The 27,563-nt window shown below is 41.3% G+C and overlaps 1 protein-coding gene across 2 annotated transcripts in view; it reads right to left on the bottom strand.

Annotated features, from left to right (window-relative positions):
* Window positions 1–939: 939 nt before the first annotated feature.
* The window catches only part of NSUN2 (NOP2/Sun RNA methyltransferase 2), a 66,329-nt gene continuing 39,705 nt past the window's right edge, over window positions 940–27,563 (bottom strand). For both annotated transcript variants that reach the window (XM_074987882.1, XM_074987881.1), the window contains 10 exons: window positions 26,053–26,126; window positions 20,336–20,466; window positions 19,567–19,663; window positions 16,896–17,071; window positions 14,627–14,719; window positions 14,008–14,143; window positions 10,595–10,675; window positions 8,921–9,059; window positions 3,326–3,365; window positions 940–1,418 (listed from right to left, as the gene is read on the bottom strand). In XM_074987882.1, the coding sequence (XP_074843983.1) occupies window positions 1,019–1,418; window positions 3,326–3,365; window positions 8,921–9,059; window positions 10,595–10,675; window positions 14,008–14,143; window positions 14,627–14,719; window positions 16,896–17,071; window positions 19,567–19,663; window positions 20,336–20,466; window positions 26,053–26,126 (1,367 nt within the window). In that variant the 3' untranslated portion in view covers window positions 940–1,018. The remainder of the gene's footprint in view (window positions 1,419–3,325; window positions 3,366–8,920; window positions 9,060–10,594; window positions 10,676–14,007; window positions 14,144–14,626; window positions 14,720–16,895; window positions 17,072–19,566; window positions 19,664–20,335; window positions 20,467–26,052; window positions 26,127–27,563) is intronic.

Here is a 27,563-nt window from a genome sequence, read left to right as displayed (position 1 = left end):
TTTAAAGTGTAAGCAAGAGTAATTTTTCTGGTAACTGTACTACTTGGTACATTTGTCCATTATATTTTATACTTTACAATAGACTATTTAGCTTCATTTACTATAAAGGAAAATTACTTCTCTCATAATTACATTTCTCTGAAAACCTCATGCATTTTGCATGAAAACCTTTTGATCTTTCAAAAAGACATGAACTCTATTCCCAGGTCTGCCATTAATCTGCAAAATAAACTCAGACAGGATTTACAGATTTCAAATATATGAATTATGTTATCTTTACACAGCAGGTATTGGAATTAATTGGTTCATAGTCCATTGCCAGCAACAGACCCACCATATTGCCAAGGACAGAGTTACGATGGAAGAACAGGAAAGACTCGCTAGGGGAGAACTTTTTACTATTTAAAAAACAAAACAGGAAGGAACTTCTGTAAAAGAATACCTTGTGAAAACATTTAAAGCTCCCCAAGAAATTAAAACAGTTTTAAAAGTGTATTTACCTGCTAAAGTCCAGCCTACATCTCATGAAATTAAATGCCAAAATGACACACAGGCTGGGTCTACACATGCCCCTTCCTTTCGAAAGGGGCATGTTAATGAGTGGCTTTGAAAGATGCTAATGAGGCGCTGCAATGAATATGCAGTGCCTCATTAGCATAATGGCAGCCACGGCGATTCGAAAGTGCAGCTTTTTGAATCGCGTGCAGCCCGTGGAGATGGGACCTTCCGAAAGGACCCCCCCAGGTTTCAAAAGCCCTTCTTCCAATCACAGATAGGAAGAAGTGCTTTCGAAAATGGGGGGGGTGGGGAAGAGGGATGGGGAGACCTTTCGGAAGGTCCCGTTTCCACTGGTGGCATGCGATTCGAAAAGCCGCACTTTTGAATCGCCGTGGCTGCCATTATGCTAATGAGGCACTGCATATTCATTGCAGTGCCTCATTAGCATCTTTCGAACCCGCTCATTAACATGCCCCTTTCAAAAGGAAGGGGCATGTGTAGACCCAGCGATAGCGAAAACTCAATTTTCCACATTGGTAAAGTCCGCAACATCTCCTTTTTCAGCATTTTCATTGGAAGACTGGACACTTTCCATTGTAGTCTCTGGTTCTAAAACACTATTTTCCATAAGCTCATGGTCAGGTTCTTCATCCACATCTGCCTCCATTTTTGCAGCCAATTCATTATGTTCCGTAGCTCTATGTTCCATATCTATTTCTTCCTCTGTTGGCTTTGTGTTGTCCTGTTCTCCTTCCTCCATTTTACTTTCAGAATCCTCTTCTTTCCTCTTTGCTTTAAATACTTCAACTCCCATCATTCTCAGGTAATGAAGTCTCTCATTCTTGGGCACAAAGGCACGAAGTGAGGTCTTTCCATGCCAGCCACACAGAACAATAGGGCACTGAAGAGTATCAGGTTTGCTATTAAAAATTAGTGTTTGGTAAAATTGAGTATATTAATGTTGAGAATTCATTTCTACAGAAATATTTGAATTTAATAACTATACACATGGTTTCAACACAGCAAGTCAACAGTATTATGACTAACAGCAATTTTACTTTTAATTCAATACCTAATCCAGTCAATATCACAGACTGTGAGTGGAACATGAATGCAGGTCAAGCAATAGCTATAAACTCATATTTCATAGCTTCATGATGTTTAAGACTAAAAGGCACTATTTGGCCTAGTCTGACTTCGCATGCGTCACAGGTCACCTAATTACCTGGTACTAATAACCTGTGTTTAAATAAAGCACGCCTTCCAAAATATATGGAACTGGGGAACCTTTCACCAACCACTGGAAAAAAAAGTGCTTTATTTCCAATTTTCATTTGTCTGGCTTCATTTTCCAAACACTTGCTCCGGTTACACCTTTCTCCCCTAGACTTAAAAGCCCCCAGTGTTCAGTGTTCTCTCCCCACAAAAGGTACCTATGCACTATAATCAAGTCACCTCTCAATCTTCTGGTAACCTGAACAGATTGAACTCTGTAAAGCATTTTCTCCAGCTACCAAACAATTTCTTGTGGCTCTTTTCTGCATCCTCCCCAATTTTTCAACATCTCTTTTAGCTTCCTTACACAGTAGTGAGGAAGGAAGGAAGGAATTAAGTCCCAGGATTACTTCCATACATAAAAAAGACTGACAGAATCCACAGATCAAAATTAAACCAGATATACAGAAGTTTGAAAAAAGAAATAAACCTACCTGCCTTGCCACCAGCAAACACAGCTTCCTATTAAGCTATCCATCTCTACCTCATTTAAGTTCTCATTTAAAATAAAACGGTGAGAAAATGGTCTTAGATTTAAAGAATCAATGTGAACTAAAAGTAAGCTGTGACCTTCTTGACTCAACTGAGCACTTTAGTGCCTCTGCTACTGCTCAGTCTTATGAGATTTAAAAAAAAAAACACAATAGTCATTTCCACTTTTTCTATTCCAAATGCTGCAGGCAAGGTAAAGAACTACACCAATTCCACTGTGGAGCTGTGCTCTACACAGCTATTAGCAGCAACAGAGGTAAGTTGTTACTGGGGAAGAGGGAGCCAAAAATCCAAGACAATAAGGAGGAATAGAGACTGTGTTGGCAAGGTCTCCCCTCCCCTGTGTACTGCTCTAGACTTTACTGGTGGGCTCCCAGACACACTTTTCTTTTTTTATTCAAGGCTAGTTGGTTTTGTCTTTAAGTTAGTAAGTAGTTCAAGCCTTGTGTTTACATTCAGGGCTCTGACAACAGCGAAGGTGAAGTGCAAAGTCTGCTTAGCCTCTAATCTGCCATGGCTTTTTAGAAATGCACGTTTAGACATAAGTTTACAAAAATGGCTTCCGCAAGTGCACCCATTTACAATCCTAACTCCCCAATCACATTTTCAAATAACCCTTCGATGCTGAAGGACAGTTCGAAAACAGGCCTTAAAATCCATGACGGAACGAAGATTAAAGCAAACAGTATTTCTTGACCAAATTTAAGGAGAACCAACATTAGCGCATCTTATGTAAAAAAGCTAATGTCACATTTATGAGTAATTTTCATGCTCCATTACTGCCTAAGATGGAGTGAAGTACCACTTAGCTGTTGCTAGGCACAGCCACTACACTAACTGTAGCCTGTTCTTATCAGCAAATACAATGAAAATTAATTCACAGCAAGTATTTTCATTCCCAAAGATGCTCAAATGTTTTAACTGACACTAAAATTCAAGCTAAAGACCCAGTGTAATGAGTTACGTGCTCTTGTTTCTATATTCACATGAATTTTTCTTACACATTTTCTGAATGGGGATAAGTGGAAAAAAAATATGTATTAGTGAAGCATCTACCTACTTGGTATCTGGTTCATACTTCAGGACAATACTCCCCATAGCTAGAAAGAGAAAAATGAGGTAAATTAACTTGGAAACATTAGCAGTACTTGTGATTCCAAAATGTTATAAGAGTAAAATGTTTAAAGCTGTATGGCAAATCAGAACTGCCTCACTCAAAAACTGCATGATTACTATGTGCAGAGATACAACAAGCAGGATAATAAAAATAGCACAGGTTTTTACTGCTGTTTCATATTTTCTGATGGAAACATCTGCAAAAAGCAACTCCTCCTCCTGCCCCCCCCCAAAAATACCCAAACTAAAACACCCCTTTCGTATGAAAACAAAAAAGCAGTCACACAGCATGTTAAAGACTAACAAAATAATTTATTAGGTGATGAGCTTTCGTAGGACAGACCCACTTCTTAAGATCATAGCCTTACCAGAAGAGACTCAACATATAAAGCACTGAGATTCAAACATTGTTATCAAGGTTGACAAATCAAAACAGAAGAGGGATGCCGGGTTGGAGGGGTGGGGCGCAGGGATTTCAGAGGTTAGACAAAACATTTAAGTATGTAAGAGAATCCTTATAATGGGTCAGGTAATTGCTGTCCCTGTTCAAACCATGTTAATCTGTCAAATTTGAATATGAATGTTAGTTCTGAGCATTCCCGCTGTAGATGGTTTTAAAAAGTCCCTTTTCAATAGAACACAAACTTTCAGATCTTTAACAGAATGGCCCACTCCATTACAATCAACGTACGACACCAACTACAGTGAGAATCTATGCCACACACTCTCTAAGTAACTGAGGAACCACTTGATCAAAACCCCTTTCATAGGAACAAACATGCCTGAATTTTAGATTAAAAATCTTCTCTTCACAAATCCAGTTATGGGTTCCATAGGAAGTATCCAAAAATAAACCAGAAGTCAGAATGGATTAAATAATCAAACTACACAGAGTGTTGGCCAGAAGACCAGGTAAATGTTTTGGAAGAATACTTTTGAGTCACATTTTATCTTAAAAGGGACAGCATTAGTCATGCAGAGACCATTCTGATGGGTTTGCACATACGATTATATAAAAATCAAAATTTCTGCCTGAACTTTTACAAGTAATACCTAAGACTACTATAACTGAATAAGTTTAACAAAAGTGTTTTTCTTTTGCTTTACTGAACACATTTGGCAGAACTATGCACAGTCATTTTCACTGTTTCTCCTCTCCAGTCATGTCCTGTGAGGGTTTTTCACTTAACACAGAGAGGAAAAAAGTTCACATACTTGTTTACATAAAAATATTAATACATTTAGTCTACAGATGGCCAATACCACCTTTAAAACATAGGGGCCATGGGTACACCACCTCTCCCTTTCGGAAGGGGCATGTAAATTATGGCTGTTCAAAAATGCAAATGAGGCACTGATATGAATATTCAGAACCTAATTTGCATAACAGCAGCCACCTGTCACATCAAAAGTGCTGATTTCAAACTAAAAATAGCCATGTCGCTGGGGTTCCTTTGAAAGAGTGAACCCATTTCAATAGCACCCTTCTTCCCAACAGAGATGCAGGGATTAGAAATAGCTTCAACTGAAGTATATGCAGGAGCAGAAACAGGAAGAGTTAAGAAACAGGGATAATAAGTTCTTGCTGGATTTATGCTTTGCGGGGAATCCAAGACCTGATGACTTTCTGGTTCCATGAAGAAATAAGTTCCAGGTTCTCTGAGACCAGTTGGGGTTTACAAACCTTAGGCTAGGAAGCTTCCAGAGTGGGGGCCTGATGGAGCCACAGCCTTTGGGAAGGCTCATGTCTCCAGTAACATTAAAATGACTATCTTAACCATTGCACTATGGCTTTCAAGTAGGCACACTTTAGCAAACTCAGAGTTAGCAGGTAAGGTCCCCAGGAAGTAATTCTAAAACAAATGAAGACAGTTGGCAGTTTTTCAAAGAGATATTATTAAGGGAGCAAGAGAAAACGATTTCACTGTGCAGGAAAGATAGGAAAAATGGGAAGAGACCACAATGGCTTGACAAAGAGATATTGAATCATCTAAAAATTAGAGTCCTACGAAAAGTAGAAACTGGGTCAAGATACAAAGGATGAACACAAAGTTATACAGCGAGTATGTAGGGGCATAATTATTAAGGCACAAAATAAGCTCAAATGAGCTAGAGATATAAAGAGTAACAAGAAAACATTCTACAAATATATCAGAAGCAAGAGGAAGACCAAGGACAGGATATGACTGTTACTCAATTAAGAAGGAAAAACAATAACAGCAAATGTGGAAATGGCAGAGGTACTAAATGACATGTTTCTGTTTTTACCAAGGCAGCTGGCAGTGACTGGATGCACAGCATAATGAATGCTGGTGAAAATGAGGTAGGTTCACAACTTAAAATAGGAAAACATGTTAAAAATTACTAAGACAAGTTAGCTATTGTCAAGTAACCAGGGTCTGATTAAATAAATCCTAGAATACTTAAGGAGCTGGTTAAGGAGATACCTGAGCCATTAGCTATTATCTTTGAAAAGTCATGGAAGATGTAAGACTCCAGAAGACTGGAAAAGGGAAAATATAGTGACCATCTATAAAAAGGGAAATAAGGACAACCCTGGAAACTACAGACCAATCAGCTTAACTTCTGTACAGGGAAAGATAATTGAACAAATAATTGAGGAATCCATTTGCAACTATCTAGAAGATAAGGTGATAAGTAACAGTCAGCATGGATTTGTCAAGAACAATCACATCAAACTAACCTCATAGCTTCCTCTGATAGGATAGCAAGCCCTGTGGACAAGGGGGAAGCGGTAGTAGATGTGGCGTACCTAGATTTTTGTGAAACATTTGATACAGTCTAGCGCGACCTCATTAATAAACTAGGGAAATACAACCTGGATGGGGCTACTATGAGGCAAGCGCATAACTGGTTGGATAACCATTCCCAGGGAGAAGTTATCAGTGGTTCACGGCCATGCTGGAAGGGCATACCAAGTAAGGTTTTGTAGGGATCAGTCTGGGGACTGGTTATATTCAATATCTTCATCAATGATTTAGATAATGGCATAGAGCAAGAACCTACTTGTGGAGTATTACTGGCATAGCTGGAGGAACAGTTAAGGATATCAAGGCCAGGATAGGGAAAGCAACAGCTGCATTCAAGACTCTCCATCCCATATGGAGCTCACAAATAATATCTGCGAAGATGAAACTGCGGATCTTCAACACAAATGTGAAGAGTGTGCTCTTGTATGGACGTGAGAACTGGTGTACTTAGTCTTCAAATCACAAACTACAGACATTCATAAAACAGATGCCTGAAGTACATCCTTCACATCAAATGGCAAAACTTCATCACAAATGAGGAGCTTTGGGACAGAGAAGGACAAGAACCAGTTGACACTGAAATCAAGAGAAGAAAGTGGGCATGACTAGGCCACACACTCAGAAAACAATCATCCAGCACAGGCTGTCAAGCTCTCATATTGAACCAGCAAGGAAAACACGAAACAGGAATACCTTGGACAACATGGAGAAGGTATACACAGATTGAAGGACAACAACTGGGGTACTCCTGGAGCCAGCTAGAAGTTTTGTCCCAAAACAGAGTGAAGTGGAGGAGACTTGTAGAGTGGGGGCCAGATGGAGCCACATCCTTGGGGAAGGCTCTTGTCTCCATGCGGAGTACAAGGATTAAGTAGTAGTAGTATAGAGCAAGAGCTGTCAAAAATAAAGCCACAGGCAGGATCCAACTTGCCAAGACACCACATCCAGCTCGAAGCCCAAAAGGAGCCTCAGGCAGGCTCCTTGCTGCTTTCCCTCCCACACTCACATTGCTGTTGAGAGTTGTGTGGCTGCAGGGACTACGTGCTTCTCTCTCTGCTGCCATGAGGTCATGCGAAGGGCAATGCAGAAGCTCTGCAGAAGCACAGGAAACCAGTGTCTGGAAACTGGCCAGGGGAGATGTGAGATTGGTCAGCCTGTGAAGCCTTTCCCTCCTTCCCTCTCCTCTTGTGGCAGCACTCACAGAAGCACATGGCCCCACAAGCTGGGCCACTCTGAGCGGTGTGTGGTGGTGGGGCAGGCAGGTAGCCTGCCTGAGGGAACGGCTGGGCTGGTGGCCAGGAGCCACATAGGTAAGCACTCTGCAGCCACAGCTTGCCTCTGGCACACATCCCTTAGGCCATCCTCCCAAACCCTCTGCCCCACATAACCCGAATCCTGTGCACTTCCACTTCTGCACCCATACTCCCTGCCAGATCACAACTCCCTCCTGCCTAAAACCCTTTCCCCAGGTAACAAGCCCCTCCCATATTCTGAAAGCCCTTCTGCACCCCCTTCTCCATGTCCTCCTGCACCCATACTCCACTCCCAGATCCTGCAACCCAATCCCCTGCCCCAGGACACAACCTCCTCCTTCACCAGAAACCCACCCCTGCATCCCAATCCCCTAACCCTGAGTTCCCTTCTGCACCAACCTCCATTCCAGGCCCCACACCTCCTCCATTTATATCTTGAAAGAGTGTAGCCCTTGACCACTTACCAAATTCTTGGACTGGCTCCCCATCCAAAATTACTGCCCACCGTGGCATACAGAATACACTTAAAGTTGGAGGGGTGGGGAGTGAGAGAATGTACCAAGCTGAGAATGTTTGCAAGTGATTTTTATAATTCAAAATGAGCTGGAAAAACTGGAGAAATGCCCTGAGGTAAACAGGATGAAATTCAACAAGCACACGTGCAAAGCATTCCACCGGGGGTGGGGGCGGCAAAAACCAAACCACCAATCAGTTTCTCTCTCTCTCTCTCTCTCTCACACACACACGATGGGAAATGACTACCTAGGGAGGAGCACTACAGAAAGTCAGGGGTATTACCAGAACACAAGCTAAATGACAGTCAGTGACACTGTTGCAAAAAAAAAAAAAACATTGTTTGGGGACATTAAGAGAAACACTGTCAGCAAGACAAGCAGTAAGTCTTCCACTCTAGTCTACACTGATTAGGCCTCAAGTGGAGTCCTGTGTCCCATTCTGGGACACCACATTTGGGAAAGAGGTGGACAAACTGGGCAAAGTCCAAAAGAAGAACAACGAAAATGATTAAAAGTCTAGAAAAATGTGACCTATGAAGACTGAAAGAACTGTGTTTAGTCTGTAAAGGAGAAAACTGAGCGAGGCCAGGGTAACAGCTTTCGAGCTGGAGAGAAAAAAAACTGTTTTCCTTGATCTTTGATGATAGGTCAAGAAGCAACAGGTGTAAATTGCAGCAAGGGAGATTTAGGCTGGACATGAGGGAAAAAGATTCTAAACTGCCAAGTGCTTAAGCACTGGAATAAACCGCTTAGGGAGGCTGTGGAATCTTCATCACTGGAGGACAAACACCTATCAGAGATGGTCTGAGTAGTGCTTTGCCCCACCTTGCAAAGAGGGCACTGGACTTGCTGACCTGACAGTTCTATGAGTCTACAACTAGAAGTCATGGCTAAGAGTAATACATTAAAATAGCTGGATTTTCCATTCATTTGAATGGATAACTCATTCCAGATGCAAAAATTGTACTCCATTTTGCCATTATAAAAACAGAAAGCTTACCCAAATCTTTGACCCGTTTGTGTGTTTCACTGCTAAATTTACTTAAGAATGGATTCTCTTGAGTTAGTAGCACTTTAACATCTTCTATGCACACATTTATAATCCTTGCATTAATGAATGGGAACAGCGTATATATCCCCTGGTGGTAAAAAAAAAAAAAAAAAAAAATAATAATAATTTTAAAATGCAATCTCTGCTTGTGATGATATATATGAGATCGATAACCAGTTCTCATATTATTGTTACCATTATTATATAATTGACCTATATCTTATGTAAGTAATTTAAAGTATCTTGAAAGTTACAATCCGCTAAATCTCATGATTTTATTCGCACATATCATCTTGTATCAAATGTTACGAAAATATGCTTTATAGTTGTATCTCGAACTTGTGCTGTTCCTCAGTATTACCCGCCCCCACCACAGATCTGTATGAAAACCAGCCACCTCTGTTTGGATTGCCCATTCACCAGTTAATAGATCATTGAAGGGACTCAAATTGCCCTGCAGGTTCTTTCTGAAGATGCCTCAGACAGCAGGTAGCCACTGGCCACCCCTATGATTCAGCACAACATGGTAAGGGCAAGTAACCCTGGATTCCATTTGTGCCAGTAAGTTTCCATACACTGCTGCTATTAACTATAAATTGCAGATGGGACATCATTGCTTCATTTCTCTTAAGTGTAGCTTTCTAGAACAAAAGCTTTGAAGAAAGGAGTGAATGACCCTCAAAGCTTTTGGGCCTGATCCAAAAAGCAATTTTTGAAGCTGACAGACTCTCTCTGCTATGAACCTGATTTCCAAATTCTATAATCATTTGAAATGTATATGATTCCTCTGCTCATTTAACAGTTCCCTATTTTTATAATAATACCTTTAGTTTAGAGTAGCCTAGAGAAATTTGTTTCAGTATGATATCTGGGTACGATCCACGTATATACAAGCTGCATCTACACTGCCCCTCCCTTTTGGAAGGGGCATATAAATGCAGCGGATTGAAAATATTAATGAGGTGCTGGTATGAATATTCAGTGCCTCACTTGCATAACGACAGTATTCACCAGAAAGTGAGCTCTGCCATGTAGACGGGTTTCCTTTGAAAGGAAGCCCCACTTTCTAAAGCATTTTCCTGAGGGCTTCCCGCCCCCCCGGCCCCCTTCAGTGTAGGCGTAGTCATAATGACCTGGGAAAATGGTCAATCCTTTGAGATAGGAAGAACTTCATATATGATTATAATGAGAAATTACTTAAAACCAGATTTGAAGACCAGATGTTTGGGTAGTTTCCTAAGGGGACTGTGGTGTTAGCTTCTTGTTAACCAGTGTGATGCAATATAGAAGCTCATTCTGTTGCTGGTTTGGGCAGAACTAACGTTAGAATAACCACTGTCTATGGGAGTGTCTGTCCTATTTTTAAATCATTCTTTCATGAGTTTGGAATACTCAGTTGTAACCCACACCAGTCAAGGTCATACTGCTTTCTGACAAAAGGTCAAATTAAACAAAAGTTCTGAAGAGTAGCATCAGAAAACAATCCATTTGTTCAATACAGTTTAAAATATTAAGTCAGGAGGCTGAATTTCATAATGTGCAATACAGGTATTCAGAATACAGCAGGCACTATGGGAAATATTAGAGATCCCAAAACATTAAACCATAGTGCTTTGCAATTACCTCTTGCGCTAGTCTGAAAGCACAGCCAAACTGTTCACCATCACTGTTGCGAGACCAAACTTTTATTCCTGTGTTAATAACCTGTCAAGCAAATAAAATTTAATCTTGGTTTTCCTTAAAAATCATTTATGAGTTAGCAATTACAGGAAAGAATAATTCTAACATACAGTTATTCATTCCTGTTTAACCCAAAGTCAGAGGCTAAGTTTGAATTATCTTACATTAGTGCTATTCAAATTATAGTGCCTTGGGGCGGGGAGGAGGAGGATGAAAAGACGTTCCCAACTCTTAAGATGAATTATACTTCTTGGTGCATATGCCTGTTAAGCATTTCCTTGTTGAAAACTGATCACTTACTCCTTCAGAGAGAAGAGGTGGTCTTGCAATTAAGGTGCTGACATGTTTTTAAGAAACTGGTTCAGTTCCCAGCTCTTTTTGCTCCCTTTAGGGCTCCTTGTGTGACACTCGAAAAGTAACTGAAGGTGAAACTTAAAAACATTATATAATATTTTTAATCACTGCCTTTTTAATCTTGACATTACTTTTTCAGTTCACACCTAGAAATTAAGACTATTTTCCCATGTTACACGCATATTGCCAGGATAAATCTTTCATTTTTGTGAGATCCCTAGATACTTCTCTAATGAAAGCCATACAAATTCTCTCATCTGGTAGACTACAGAATCTCAGAAAACGCGTACTCGTGATGGGGGTTGGGGGAGCATAAGAATAAAATACAAGAATTCCACTTCTCAAAAAAGCACTGAGATTAACATTTCTGATCTGATGCAGCGCAAAACTTTCAATATTTTTAATACTGCCTCCCTCCCCACCTCAGAATAGCCAAAAGGCAACGGTCAGAACACTTGCTTGCCAGTTAAGATACTCAGATACAAGCCTCTGATCTGAATAAGAGCCTAAGGACTATTCGGAGAAAAGCAACAATATTTCTACAAATAAAATAAATAAATATTCTTTACTTGTTTGATAACTGGAGTTTGAGATATGTGTAAAGCAGGACGAAACAACAAACTGACCCTTAGCTCCTTACATCATAACCCAGTATCTGACGTATCTGACTCAGCAGACAATGGAAAAGGAGAACAGGTCGTGGAACATAAAGACAACACAGCTCAAAGCACTCTAGTTACTGAGCATGTAACTTCCTTTCTTTTTTGCATGCTTTTGTGTATGTGTTCTATGTCTTGTGACTCCAGCGCAATGTAATTTTAAAGGTGGAGTGCATTCGGTCTATTTAAATTGGAGTTTATTTATTCCGTCACCCACTTTCTCCTCCCTTTGACCCTTATCAGTAATAGAAACAAACAACCTAAAGGATCACCCAGATGATTTTGTAATCTCCAACGAGAAGGACAAGGCCCATGACACATCTAATGCACACAGTGGTGCTTCACCCTTCGATGAGTGTTGATAGGGGAAAGCACAGGGATCAACATACAGATTAATTTAAATAAAAATCTAACTGTATCTCAGACAAATTTCAGTTACAGTCTGGGAATCAATTTGTCTTTGGGCAAAACTGCGAATAACATCCTGCCATAAGCATTTGCAACTTGCTCACCCCCGGCACTGATGTAATGGTCATAAGGAAAGTTGTCTCTCTCAACAAATGCAGGAAGGTACTGGTGCTCAGTGGTTCAAAAGGATGACCCACTAGACCTTTAAGAACAACCTTCAAGACATTTGAACGGGACATGCTACTGTAAATATTTTCCTGTGAAAGGCATGCCCAGAGAAGCAGTCTGTTTCTGATTCGGGTTGGAGGGATTTCTCTGTCAAAATCATTTTTAGTCGGAGCTCTTGGTCACACCAGGTGCTGGCTTTTAGACTGCTAAAGCAGGCATATTTTGGGGGAATACATACCTGACTGAACTCATACACAAGTGACCATCCACAACAGGCATTGCTTTGGGTAAGGAACCAGTTGAAGCCTGAAAAGCCAGGCATTTTAGTGCCTAATCATTCCAACAGCAAGGGAAATTACTTTCTTTTTTTTTTTTTTTAAAAATGGAAAATTAGCTTTTTTAAAAAGAATAAAAAAAGCCAAATGTTGTGGAGCTGAAGGAGGCAAAGCTCAAGAGCAGAGTGCAAATACGGAGAGAAACCCTCTGCCCAGTGCTGGAGAAGTAGACACCACCAGTCCCAAGATCTTAGAGGTGACTCTTTCCAAGACCTTTAATTTCAGAAGCAGATGAGAGAGTGAGAAAGAGGGACTCTCTCCTTTCTTCTTGCAGCAGTTTTAATCGAGGACTGGGTCATATGCTACCTCCAGGAAAAAGGTTTTCTGTCATCTCTCTTGGCAGAGGCTGAGGTAACAGTGACCTCTTGAGGTTCAGGCCATGGCAGGAATACTTTTAGGGTATGATTAAGTCTAGTCTGGGAAGATCTTACCTCCTCAAGCATGCTGTAGGATCTGAAATAGACTACACTGATTTTTTCCAACAGAAAAAGTTTTAGCCTGTTTCCTTTGAATTTAGAAGAGCTTTCCATCAGGGACTTACAGTCCTTACATTTTCTCTTAACAAGTCCATCAGCCAGGAAGTAAAGACAATTGGAATACTGTCATTAAGTGATGCACATGCATCACATGACAAGCACAGTTTAAAATGTGCGGTGTTCTGATCGGATCATACATAAGGAAACATCCTTATTGGGAAAAACAAACAGAAAAAAAAACCCAACAAACTAAAACCAAATTAGATCAGCTACAATATACCCTAACTAGCAACAGTTAAACTCTTACAGGTAAACTGAGCAGACAAGATGGGAGACTGTAAACTGGTTTTGACTAACAGTCAAGGATAGTGACAGAAAGTGAGGGTTGTTGATTGCTGCACCCTCTTTTATCCCCTCATTGAAGAAGGGCTTTAGACTTTGCCAGTAGCTGATAACTGTGGATCAAAGTGTTCCAGTCTCTGGCATACTGAACACATGCGCACTTGATGTGGAACACAGACAGACAAGCATTCACAGTAGTACTTTTGGCTTAAATAAAAAGTTTTTCCAACAAAAGTTTTGTTGGGAAGTTCCCAACCAGTTCTACTTCACCGTTATATTTTGTTCTTATGACCCGGGATTAGTCTCTATACAAATTCTATTTTACATGCCTCTTCACTTACTTTATTTTCATTATGCAGAATGGCACCATCTTCATTTCAAAGAATTCCCACCCCCCATGTTTTATAAGTACTATTGCTTCTTGTCTGAAAGGAGTCTGGATTCCAAAAATTCAGATATAGTCACTTCGTTGACACTAAGATAAGAGTAAATAAAATAGCCACTCATACTAAATAAAGGTCCCATCACTAGACACCTCCTGTAGACAGAGTAGGTTTTGGTAGGCTAGATAAACAAGAATCTACACAAAAGAGTCTAAAAAATGAGAGTCCTACCTTCATTCTCTCACTGTTATTCAGCAAAACATTCCGCAGCTCCTTAGAAACCATGTACAGCTGTCTCTTCTTTCCTTCTTGAGTTCGAGTTAGTAAATTCATCTTGGGGAACGAAGGATCCAATGCATAAAACTTCCTGTGGTCATAATATTATGTTTTCTTTGCCCAAGTTCAACATTGAGTAAGTGATACTTCACTGACTAACCTATTTCCTACAACGCCCTCCAGACTCATCCTGCATCTTAATAGATGGCTTGGATTCAGAATACATGAAGTTAATCCTTGCTCTCCATAGAATCAAAGCATTTTTGAAGATTCAGAAGAAAAAATACATTTTTAAAAATAAAGTTGAAAACTTCCAAGCTGAATGCCTTTTCTGCATTTTGAATGTATTAAGAGTAACTCAATTTTTATTCTTACTTGGTTATTTCCATTTAAAAGAAAGAGTTATAGTTTTAAGTATGTTCACAATCTAAAATTAAGGAAAACTTGATTCATAAGCAATAGTATAGATTTCCCCTCCCTCCCAAGAACTATAATTAGGCCTATTCATGGCGAAACTGGTCTTGAGTTACTTTGAAACTTTTACTACGCAATAAAAGACAGAATTTATCCTTACTGGATGGGTAGAAACAATGGATCATCTTCAGCGAGGAATACAAATGGATCTTCTTTAAATCCAAACAGCTTCATTTTCTTATACGGCGGTGGTCTAAAAGCAGATTCATGTAAATGCTTTGTTAAACACTGCATATTTACTCATACTTACTCTGCAAATAGTAAATGGGCAAAGGCAGGCACTAACGTTTTCCCATGCTGCATCTAGCATTCAACGCTGTTTTACACTTATAACCACTGAGACGTCATAGATGGAGATGGCAGAAATGAAATATAAGCAAAAAGGCTTATGGAGAGAGAAACTGTGAAGCATCCTGAGAAGTTTCCTTAGGAACATATGTGAAGGCAGATGAGAGAGAAGAGGGTCACGCAAGGCAACAGCACAACTCCTGGAAGCAGTACTGCCCTCCTCAGTAGGGAATGGAGAAATCACACACGCTGAATGAGCCAGAAGTGGCAACTGCTTCCATATTGCTATGGTAGGTGACTGATTTGTAACATTTAGTGCAGACAGGAGGCCGAAGTAGTGAGAGGGAAAAACAGAACACTGTGTGTTACATGTGATTCAAATCTTTGCTTGAACAGCTACCATACTGAAATGAAGGGTTTTAAATACCCATAGAATATTTGACAGCATAAACAAAACCCGTAATTCCATAAAACGTTGGTGTCTTAGTACAAAATTGAATTGGGTGCTATTATTCTTTACCTAGCCTAACCATCGTAATCACTTCACTACTAAAATTCCTTTTCTTCACCTCATTCTATTATGTCCTCATTTAATGGTGCCTTCTATGTCTGAAGCTCAACTCCTGTTCCAGAGCATCACAGACCTACTCTCTTCACTTAAGCTCCTCTTTTAAACTGAGTTCTTAAAAAATCCTCACAAATAACAAGTCATGGCTACAAAAAGCCATCACTACTCCATAACTAAAAAGGCATTCTAAGTCAGCTCTGCCCTCTGGGCTATCCAGTTGTTCAGACCCATTCGAGTATTCAGACAGTAAGATAATTATGATTTGAACTGTGGCCTCCACTGAGTTTTGTACAGGAAACACGTACTGCTGACAATGTGTTTGTAAATGTCTTTAAACGTCTTCAGCATCAATTTAAGGATGGGCAAGGGAACAAGGCAAAACAGAGCCAAATGCACATGTTATGGAAAGTGCATTGTGTATTCTATTACATCCACGTTTTAAAATGAGGTGTACAATTTAAGAACTAAATAGAACAGGAGTTCTCCACAGAACCTGAGATTCTCGTGTTACACCAAGGATTGGCAACCTTTCAAAGAAGAGCCGTTTCTTGTTTTTGTCTTTGACCAAACATTCTGAGACCTGCATTGAAGCAAAGCTACTTGTACGAACACAGCAGGCGACTGACAAACAAAACAAGCGATGGGATAAACTGCATCTCTGTTTTTTCCCCTTTTGGTTGTTCATTAACAATGCAGGTGGACTACGTTTTGCTGTCACCAGGACATCACAGAGACCTACTCCCTGTCATACTTAATTAACTGCTTATTAAATTTGTTAAATTATGTCTAAAATTGGTTTGAACAAAGTCAGAATTTCTCAATAATAATTTACCATCAAAGTTATTACTACTCACCAATATTTTCCAATACAACTTCTGCTGTTGGACATCTTTAGAGTTGCACTGGGAGGGGGCAAAGGGTGCAAGTTCCTGGAGGCAGTTTGGCTACAGGAGGTGGCTCTGGGCTTGGGCAGAGTGTTGGGGTGTTGGCTCTGGGAGGGGTGTCAAGTGCTGGGGATTAGGATGCAGGAGGGGGTATGAAGTACTGGTTTGGGGTTGAGAGTTGCGCAGTCTCCGATAGGCAGTTCTTATCATGGGTGGCTCCCAGTCAGCAGTACACAAGGCTAAAAAGCAGCTATGGTCACATGCTGTGCCCAGATCACAGCCCTATGGTTAGGGCACATGGATCTGCATGCTGCCCCTCTTTGCCAGCACAGCTCCCTCAGCTCTCATTGATCACCACTCCCTGTTCCTGGCCAGTGCGTGCTGACGGGGTGTTTGCAGGCAGGACCAGCACACCAAGAGCCTCCTCCCCTGGGGCTACTCTGGCCATGTCAGAGACCCCCATGGGATTCAGGCAGGTAAGAAGACTGCAGTCAGATGGGAGAATTCCTGAAGTGCCACAAGGAGGCAGCCAGAGAGAGACCCACAGGCTGCAGAGCTGCAGGTTGCAAACTGTAGACACTGAGCAGTTAGGGAACATAGACCTTAAAGATGCTTAGATGCACTCTTACCCACACACTCCACCTTTCTTGCTTTGCTCACTCTCTGCATTCAGCAAGTGCTGAGATTCCTTAGTCTCGTCATCCTCAGTACCTGGTGGTTCTTCAACAGTTTCTACAGAGCCATCTTCTGTAGCAGCTGCAGTCACTGAAATGTCTCCAGTTCTCTGGCATAACTTGCGCTGAAGCTGATCCAGATGATTGTGAAAAGTATGACACAACTGTTATACAAATGTCTACATTATCCTTAAGATGAACACGCTCAATTTACATTAGTAAATGTCAATTGTGCATATCGAGGAGAAAGTCAAGTTACCAGCCATTCAAAGTTACATGTATTTGGTCTCTATGAACTGCATTATAGCAGAATGAGAGCTGCTACATTTTAGGTTAAGACCAGCTTTCCATCTAAACCTCAACTTTTCTAAGTCCTCGATCACCTACACAGTTGCTTAGATTGCCTTGAAATCCAGTGTGCCTCTTGAAGAAGAGAGATCCTTCCAAAGGTCCAAATCTGGGGGCATCTATCAAGTTTTTCAAGTGTGTCCATTTTAAGAAATGTAACCTGAGTACAGACGGCCCTGAAACTTTTTTTGCAAAGAAAAATTCCATGAGAATGCTTACTGAGAGGGGAGAGATGCAAGAGTAAGTGATTATAAAGGGAAGAGGAATTTGGATCTCCATTACCAGGTGGGAAGAAAAACAGAGAGTGAAGGGAGGATGCTCCAGTGAGGATGAGGTAGAAATTAGGGCAAGTGGAAAGGGAGAATACACGAGTGGCTGGAAAATATCAGCAACAGCAAAAACAGGGAGATAGACTGATGAGCCCTCAATTCTCCCTGCCAGCCTGTATAGAAGCCCTGTTCCTCAACGAGAAGCTAAACCCCCTCACAGTTTTTGGACCTGGGGAGGAGGAACAAAAGTAACAAGTTTAAATACATGACATTCAGAAAATAAATAGTTCAGTGACTTCCTCTGTGGGATGGAGAGGCAGGTCAAACTGTGCAAAAGTGGTAGAGTAGGGAGGACAAGCAAGCTGGGTGGAATTGGAGCATTGCAGCTGGAGACGCCTGGCTGAAGCAGCTGCAGAAGTTGCTGCTGGAGGTTGACAGAGGAGCAGGGGGGGCTGCTCAGATTGCAGCTCAGACTATATAACTAGGATAGCATGCAGCACTGGAGTGCACTGCTGCTGCCTGGCCTGTAATATATGCATGTAGCAGCCAAGGGCAGAAGGCAGTAAGGGCCAGCTTCTTACACATCAATGGCATCTACAATGCTACTTAACAGCTTAGCAGGACAAGAAAGAGTGCTGGAAATTTTGATGATGGGGGAAGCTACATCTTGAGGAGAATCGTGAGTTTTTACGATGCCCCCAAATTTGGACCTTTAGAAGTATCTCTGTCCTCCTAGAGGCACACTGGATTTCAAGGCAATCTAAGCAACTGTGTAGACTACAGAGGACTTAAAAAAGTTGAGGTTTAAATGGAAAGCTGGTCTTAACCTAAAAGGTAGCAGCTCTCATTATGCTATAATGCAGTGCATAGAGAGCAAATACATGTAACAGGAGGAGAGAGGGAGAGACGAATATTTGTCTTCTCTCACACACTGAAAACTATAAAAATTATAAAATAACCATATAATAGAACCGTCAAGATTTTGAGACAGACCACAGATGCAATTTCTCTCACCAGCGCTGTTAGTAAACACACATTCTAAACATTTCAATGTATGACACCATTATCTCCATTCTATTTTAACATGTGCAGAAAGGTGGGGGGGGGCGTGCACTGAGAAATCACACAGTAACTGTATGGCCTAGTGGAGAGAACGCTGACTAAAAACTACTCTTCGCTCTGCTACTGGCCTGCTGGACAAGTCACTTCACCTCATCATTCCAAGTCATTCCCATGGAAAACATCACTTTGTTATCCACCTCTTTCAAGGGGAAATGTTCTAAATTTCCTTTCAGAGGCTGCCTTTCTATTTTCGTGGAGTTTCTCAACTCTGTTTTCCTACTTGTAAAAGGGATTTATAGACTATGGGTTCCTAAATACCTTAGGGTCCTTTGAAAACCTGCTTCTAAACGTTTTCCTTTATCTTCCTGTGGCATGAAAGAACCAAGCAAAAAAATGGGAACTGACAAGCTAGCTAACTGATTACACAATTAATTGACAAAACAAAAATAATTTAATTTTTTTTTTTCAGTTATAGCAGTCTTAGGTATTACTTCTAATGACAGTAAGCAAAAATTTCAGCTATACATATGAATTTTCAGTTGCTATACCTTTAATATGGAATCTTCCCAATACGACCAGGTCCCCATTTCTCTTGCACTCACACAAAAATCCCATAAAGTAAGGGGTTTACTTTACAAGTCATTCTAGCACTGAATCAAGTTTCTGGAGCTTTAATGGAGTGGTTTTACAAATAAGTTTCACACTTAAAGGGATAACACGAGTTTAATATATGACTTGAAACGGTTAAGATTTTATCTAAATCCAGACTTCATGTTTCCATAAAATTAAAAAAACATTTGTGGTATTTAAAAAAAAAAACTTCAATGACAGGCATGAAGGACAACTACATTTGACAAATGTGTCTTTTCCAATAATATTCCAAAAAGTTTATGAAAGCTTACAGAACACAATATATCCTATTACAGCTTTTTAAAAACAAACACTACCTTAGGTTGGCGTTTATTCCATGGCATGGGAGATTTTTTTATTAACACAGCCACAAAGAAGCCGCCCGTGTTCTGGTGATGTGGTAATATTCTAAGGCTGGAGAGGGAAAATAATACTTCATGGTCAATACTAGTTATTGTGTTTTTATGAAATACTGGAAGAAATATACTCACATTGGTTTTAGTTTAAATAATTTATCTGTTAGAATATTTCATTTAGACTTTGTTTCTAACTTGATTTTATCTTCCTAATTTTAACTTCCTAATGGGAACTGTATCAGTTATAAAATATCCTTAGTTTTATATTTGACTTAACTTTAACTTAGACAAAATAAGAACTTCAAATGTTTGATTTTTTTTTAGAATATTTACTTAAAAAAAAGAAGGCTTTCCAATTTGCATACAACTCATTATTTAACTGTACTATTTTAAATAAAAAACAACTACACTTAGCTGTTAAACAGCACTTTTCATGTTCTATATACACTTACAGTAATTTTGCTCTATCAAGCCAGAATTTGGCCTTACGTTGTCATCAACTAGTACAATGTTCCTTCAATTCTCTTACTACCTTATGTGTTTTAGGGATCTTACCATATTATTCAGTTACCAGTGCTTATAGTGAACACTGCATCAAAGCCACTTAAAGGTTCACTTTTAGTTCAGAGTTAATTCTTAAAACTGAACTGTTACTGCAAGGTGTCTTTCCCTACCACATAAGCTAAACATCAAACTTCCCTGTCACTTTAAACCACCTTGGGAAACTTACCAGCGCTCCAGGTTCATTGCTTTTAGTTTTTCTTCACCTTTTACTGGGAACATAGTGGGCCGAATTTGGGTTTGCCTGTTGGCAGGAACATCCTTCCAGGATTCAAACCACTGTCCATCTTTTAGCATTACCTGCACGGAAAAACGGGACAATGGCATGTCAGCTTGCCATTTAGCATCACGTAATAACTAAAAACAGCTGTACCAAAACTACTAGAGCTAGTTGTCCACTTAGGAATACAATTTGATGTGAATTTACTTGTTCTCACACTAACACAAAAAATTTGGTCATGTCCTTGTTGGAATATATTTGTGCAAGATTATCAATATTTCTATAAGAAATTCTATAAGAAAAGTAACATTTTCCTGACTTGTATGACGGATTAATTTTTCTTGTGACTATATATGTTTCAGACAAAAAGGAGCAGCACTATTCTGCTGAATGAACTGCATATTTCTGCATCTGAAAAATATCAAAAAGTACATGGCTGGGGTAGTAGTAGTAGTAGTAGTAGTAGTAGTAGGCGGCATCATTCAGTCTGCATAGGCTATGGATCGCAACCTTTAAAAGTTTCAATTGACAACTTCATTTACAGCGTCTACTGTGACTATGAAGACCCACACGAGAGTGACAGTCCTTGCTGCATCTGTTGCAGACGTAGTAGGTGTCTGGCAAGTCCTTATTGTGCTTTCTGTGCGCTCTGTTCTCCTCTGCTAGCTGTCTGATCTTCATCTCGCCATTCTGAAGGCCCTTGTGTAACCCCTGCCTCCATCTGCTGTGGTTGTCTGCTAGGTCTTCCCAGTTGTCCAGCTCGATGTCTACCTCTCTGAGGCCTCTCTTGCAGACATCTCTGTAGCGCAACTGGGGGCGTCCGGGAGGTCTTTTGCCAGAGGCTAGCTCACCATACAGGATGTCTTTTGGAATCCTTCCATCATTCATCCTGTGGACGTGGCCAAGCCAGCGGAGTTGGGATTCCAGCTTGCCCGAGGAAGGCGGTGTTGGTCACTATGTCCTTCCATGATATTCCAAGGATGCGCCTGAGGCAGCGCAAGTGGAAGATGTTCAGCCTCTTTTCCTGACGGGCATACAGGGTCCAAGTCTCGCTGCCATAAAGGAGGGTGCTGAGGATGCAGGCTCTGTAGACTTGCATTTTGGTGTGAGTATACAGCTTGCTGTTATTCCACACTCTCTTGCTGAGTCTGGACAGAGTTGTGGCTGCTTTTCCGATCCTCCTATTTAGCTCAGTGTCCAACGACAGGGTGTCAGTGATGGTGGACCCGAGGTAAACAAACTCGTGGACGACCTCTAACGTATACTTGTCAATGCTGATTGATGGGGATTCAGCAGCATCCTGACCGAGTACGTTTGTCTTCTTTAGGCTGATGGTAAGCCCAAAGTCCTTGCATGCTTTGGAGAACTGATCCAGCAGTTTTTGATAAGACTGAATTTTGGGCACCAGGCAAACCAATAAGAAAATCAACAAGAAATGAGAAACATCAACACGGCTGGGGAAATCCTATGAAACAATACCATGAAACCACAGGGGTGAGGGCACTAAGGCTCCGGCGGCTGGCACACAGCTCGGGGCAGGGTGGGATGGCTCCACTGACTCTGCTATCTGCCATTTTTCTGACAACTTCTCTGACAACCCCATTCATAAATTAGTATGCAATCTATTCAATATTGATGTTGATACATTGCCAGAAGTATTGTAAGAACAAGCACACAAAATAAAATGTGATTCAAGTGCAAAAGATAATTTCAAAAACTCAAACTTGGAGGAATTTTGGATAAAACAACATACAGAAAGGTCACAACATTTGCGACTTTAACATTCGCAAGTTCAACTATTCATGAGCACCTGCTGCCTCACCGGGGCCCCGGGTGAATGATGTTCACAAAATTCAACATTTGCAAGGGTTCTCAACACCAAACCCTCACAGATGTTGTGACCCTACTGTACTGGAAAGTTGGAGAAGCAGCACTGTTTATTTTTCCTTCCATTTTTGTCAATGGACCTCTGTAAAAGTAGCTTTCCAAGTTTAGTCTTATTAAAAATGCAACAAAAAAATTGACTGGATGTCAAAAACAATTTGTGTTGCACACTTTCATCTTTCAAGCCTAGGACTTCCTAACTTGTGAAGAAAATGCAGGGTCATCCTTCATGTTAAATTCATTTTGTTTCTGATATTAAACTACATTTTTATTAAATTTTTGGGCCAAGAAAAACTGCGTACACTTATTTTTAATTTTAAATAACATTTTTACATCAAATGTGTGTTTATTTTAAGTTACAAATTGAATTTTTTGTTAAGGCGGGAGTTATGCCAAAAAGTGTGGGAACCACTGATGTAAATGTTAATGAGTGACCTAAAAGAACTGTATAACCAGCATAAAAATGAATGCAATTTGGACTTCACTGATGGACCACGGCACCCGTGCCTCGGAAGACTAGAGAACTCTCACTCGCCCGCAGCTGACTGGGGTCCTCAGCTTGCCGAAGGGATGTAAGAGCAGCTTTCCTATCATGCTTTTGCTTTTTATTTAAGGGTTTATTGCTAAAGCTGGTCAGGGCAATAAACTGGCTTGTGGTTCATGTATCTTGCCAGCATATCTTGTACTCAAGAGAACCCACTGTCAAACCTGAGATAACTTTTGACTGCAACAATTAGAAGTTGAATTTCTCTGTTCCAGCATCATCAGGACCTGACTGGTGCCAAAAGAAGAGAATTTGCCAGACCATGGGAGGTCAATATTGTCTAACATGTTACCAGCACTTCCACTACTTACTGAGCTCTTAGAAGACATTTAGGGGTAAATTACAGCTAAACGGCAAAGGAAAGCGAAAGCTAGGACTGGAGGCTGTAAAACTTTATGAGACTACAGGAAATATGGCCACACCACTAAGTAGCTGTCCAGCTAACTAAAATCCTTCTGGATTACAGATGTTGCCGGATGAGAGAGCCAAACTAGAGAGGGTCAACCAGTACGAGTGCAATTTCCCCACCTTAGATATTGACAAAAACGAGACATCCTACTTAATTTGGGTCATCTACTGGTCCTACTAGTGAGAAGTAACTTCCTTCCCCCCCTTCCTTCTTCCCTCTCCAGCTATAAAAACCCTGGATTCTAATTGTCTATTCAAATAAACTGAAGTGGGTCATACCCACAAAAGTTCATTACCTAATAAACAGGTTAGTCTTTAAGCTGTTATAGGATTGCTCAATATTTATAAAGATTTTAGTTTTGAAAGAGGCTGCTTACCCCTTTGGACAAACCAGAGCATTAATCTTCTCAAATACACCTTTACCACCTGAAGCCTTTACATGCAATGAAAATCAGGAATTTAAAAATAGTCTGGGGCTCAGTCTCGACTGCTGTTAGGGTACCCTAACAAGGGAGGACTAAAAACCTAGGTGGCATATTTATTGCTATATTCAAATTTTTCCTGTTTTAAAAGCTTGGGCCAATGCCTCAATTTTAGAGAAATCTGAGTTCCCATCTCAGTTTATACCAAATATGGTATGGTTTGAGGCTTTTTTCTGCCGGAAAGGCAGCAGCCAGAGTGAGAAACAGTAGCCATGAGCTAAGATGGAGAGAGTGACATCCTTACTGAATATCGTTTTATAATGCAATGATGTCTTGTAATGTATATTAGTGGTAAGTGATAGAATAAATTAATTTAGTTCAATAATTAGTGTAAGAATGTTAAGCAACTACAAATTTGCCAGCCACACTTTTCTATTAGCTGGAAGGAACAGTCTTTCAGGCCATTGGTCAAGATACAATCAGGCAGACTGCTTGTGTCTGAGGTCAATGCTGAAATCAAATCAGAACAATCCTTGTGATTCACTTTGATTACACTGTTGCTCTTAGGAATAACCAGAATATAGATTGTGGTGTGAAGGGGTTGGAGCCAGACCTGAAGAGGTGGGAGCAGGGTCGAAGGGGATGGTAGGTAGGGGGCTGGAGCCCAAGCCCCATATGGCACTTTAGTGTGCCAGGGGCTGGGAGGCCCCCCCCACAGGTTGGGGCTGAGCTGGGGCTGTGTGGGAGGGCAGGCTGAGCCTGGGGGACAAGGGGGTTTAAGCCACACTAGCTACTTGCAGCAGCGGGCAGCTAGTGGGGCTAAAAGCCTTCTCTTTACCTCCCCAGAGTGGGGCTGCTGTCACCATTCTGGGAAGGGGGTTTTACCTCACCTGGCTGCCCACAGAGGCAGGCAGCTAGGCAAGCTAAAAGCCTTCCCCTTGCCTTCTCAGAGCAGAGCACCTCTCTGGGAAGGCATGGGGAAGGGGGTCTTAGCCTGCCTAGCTGCCCACAGCTGCAGGAAGCTAGGCAGGCTGACAGCTATACGTCTTCAAGTTGTGTGAAACCTGCATTAAAGCAAGACATGTAAAACAAGAATTTACTGTACTTATTTTCTTACACATCCCATCCCCATATGAATATAACCGAAATTTCCATCGGTTTGGATTTTATTAGACTGGTTGGGGGACAAAAACTGAGGCCCAATGTAAAAAGTTTGCTCACCTCTCTGCTAGAATGTTATATTATCAATAAATGTGACATTTTGCTTTATCCCCTGAGAAAGATCCCATGTAATTATTTCAAGTATAACATCCCCACTTTCCAACTTAATTGCACCAAAGCAATGTAATATTGGGGTGTTAGGAAGGCACTCCTAGTCTAATAGTACCCCCAATCACTAGATAAAGAAACGGAGATTAAAATGTTTAAAGAAAACATTATCTGGTAACATTCTGTCTGGCAAGAAACCACTTTTCAACTGCCACAAAAGACATTCAGTAAAAGACAGGCTTTCAAATCCAGCAAGCTCTCAACCTCTCCCACACCCCAACCCCCAATTTTGTTAGCACAGGTTGAACCTCTCTCGACCTGACCAGTGCCAGATGACAGAATTTGCCAGATGACAGGAGGTCAATATATTCTAGCACGTTACCAACACTGCCACTGCTTCCTGGGCTCTTAAAAGACATTTAGGGGTAGTACGTTGGAGCTAAAAACAACAGCATGGAATGCTGAGATCCAGGACTGGTAGCTGTAAAACTATATGGGACCACAGAAAAGTTGGCCACACCCATGGTAAGTGGTCGTCCAGCTAACTAAAGCAACGCTGGGTTACAGAGTTTGTCAGACAAGCGTGTTCCTGATTAGAAACATTCAACCTGTATTCATTGCCTGTGCTATGATTTCCATACAGAGCTGTGTCCCTCACCCCAAGAAGTTTGCCCACCTGTGGGCTACGATAGAGCTAAGCAGGACAAAACATTAACTATATAAAGTGAAAACCAAGATCTGAGCTTTCAGACGTCAACAACCTACCAACCACACTGTGCACAGACTAGAGCCCTAGACAATCTGATTTTAACTGGCCATCAAGAAAAGTCTGTCTGCATTATGGGCACTGTATAGTTAGAGTGTGTATTCTGTTTTGCTAAGTGTTAATAAACAGAGGTTAGGGATATTCCTGTATAAGTATCTTTCATGACAAAAGGCCCCACAGAGCCCTAAATACACTGGGAATGGGTGTTAGCCCTGAGTTCATGAAGGAATAGAGCCTGATGCCAACAGAAGGGTAAAGTTGGGTCCCTTATTTCCCAAGTACCCAAAAAGAGAAGGCAGGAGGAGGAGAGCCCTAAACATGCATCAAGACTGAAACTATGGTATGTATCTTCAGAGAAGTATCTTCCCAGTACCTTCCATTGTTTAATCCCTGGCATCCACTTCAAGCCTGGCAGCTCAGAAGAGACATCAGCTAGTTCTAAGGCACCTAGAAAACCAAATACGGAAAAGAAAGTTCTTGAAAACAAACTTCATGAAGATTGTTTAGAGGTGTGCTAAGTAACCTTTTTGAACATAGTTTTCTACAAAATTATATACCTTAACAGTACCTCAAACACTATTTCTTACATGGAACTCATTACTTTGTAACGTGCTGCACAATGCCCTAAATATGAATAATATTACATTTTCCATTACCTCTTCAAGAATACTTTTCACCCATTTTTACAAAAAGTTACAATAACTTGATAGTAATAAAAACAGTAACTAAAAATTGCTAAACAATGAAAGAACAGAAAAAGGTCTTTTCCTGTTCAGTTTACTTGCTTTTGTGCATTTCACAGCGCTGTCAGTTTTATCCCCTTTGTCAACCAAGGAATAAAGAAAGGTTACTAACCGTAGTAACGGTGGTTCTTTGAGATGTGTCCCCGTGGGTGCTCCACATTAGGTGTCGGGCTCGCCCGCCGCCGCAGATCGGATCTTCCAAGCAGCTTCTGCTGGACCGCGCATGTGCCGGTGGGCGCCGCTCCCTTGTGCGCTCCTGGCCACGTGCGCGATCCGGTCCCCGCCAGTTCCTTGACCAACCGCCTCGGATGCTCCTGCAAAACACTAAACAGAGATCCGAAGCGGGGAGGATGGGCGGGTAGTGGAGCACCCGCGGGGACACATCTCGAAGAACCACCGTTACTACGGCGAGTAACCTTTCTTTCTTCTTCGAGTGTCCCCGTGGGTGCTCCACATTAGGTGACTACGCAGCAGTAACCCAAGATAGGAGGTGGGTAATCGGATTATGTGCAGCTTGTCCCCGAGAGGACCGCTGTCGAGAGACGGGTATCCTCTTGGAATACCCTGTGAAGGGCGTAATGTTTGGCGAAGGTGTCAAAGGATGGACCAGGTCGCTGCTCTGCAAATGTCTTTTAGCGCAACGCCCTTGAAAAAGGCTGTTGATGCCGCCACCGCCCTAGTGGAATGAGCCCTGGGAGTGGCCAGTAAAGGAGTCTTTTTGAGTTCGTAGCACATTTTTATGCAGGATACGATGTGCTTCGAGATTCTCTGCGAGGAGAGACCTTCTCCTTTCGATTTGGGAGCGAGAGAGACTAGGAGTCTATCTGTTTTCCGGAAGGACTTGGTCCTGTCTATATAGAAGGCTAGCGCCCTCCTCACGTCCAGGAGGTGTAGGCGCGCCTCTTTGTTAGAGTTATGAGGCTTTGGATAAAACGAGGGTAAAACAATAGGTTCGTTAATGTGAAACTCAGAAGACACTTTGGGAACAAAGGCTGGATGCAGCCGTATGGTTACCGCCTCCTTGGAAAAAACAGTGCAGGGTGGCATTGCCATAACTGCCGCAAGCTCGCTCACCCTGCGAGCTGACGTGATTGCGAGAAGAAAGGTCGTCTTTATCGTAAGGAGGTGGAGGGAAACCGTG

The sequence above is a fragment of the Carettochelys insculpta genome, chromosome 2 (assembly GCF_033958435.1).
Source record: "Carettochelys insculpta isolate YL-2023 chromosome 2, ASM3395843v1, whole genome shotgun sequence".
Classification (NCBI taxonomy): Eukaryota; Metazoa; Chordata; order Testudines; family Carettochelyidae; genus Carettochelys; species Carettochelys insculpta.
This window is presented reverse-complemented; position numbering and strand designations above follow the sequence as displayed.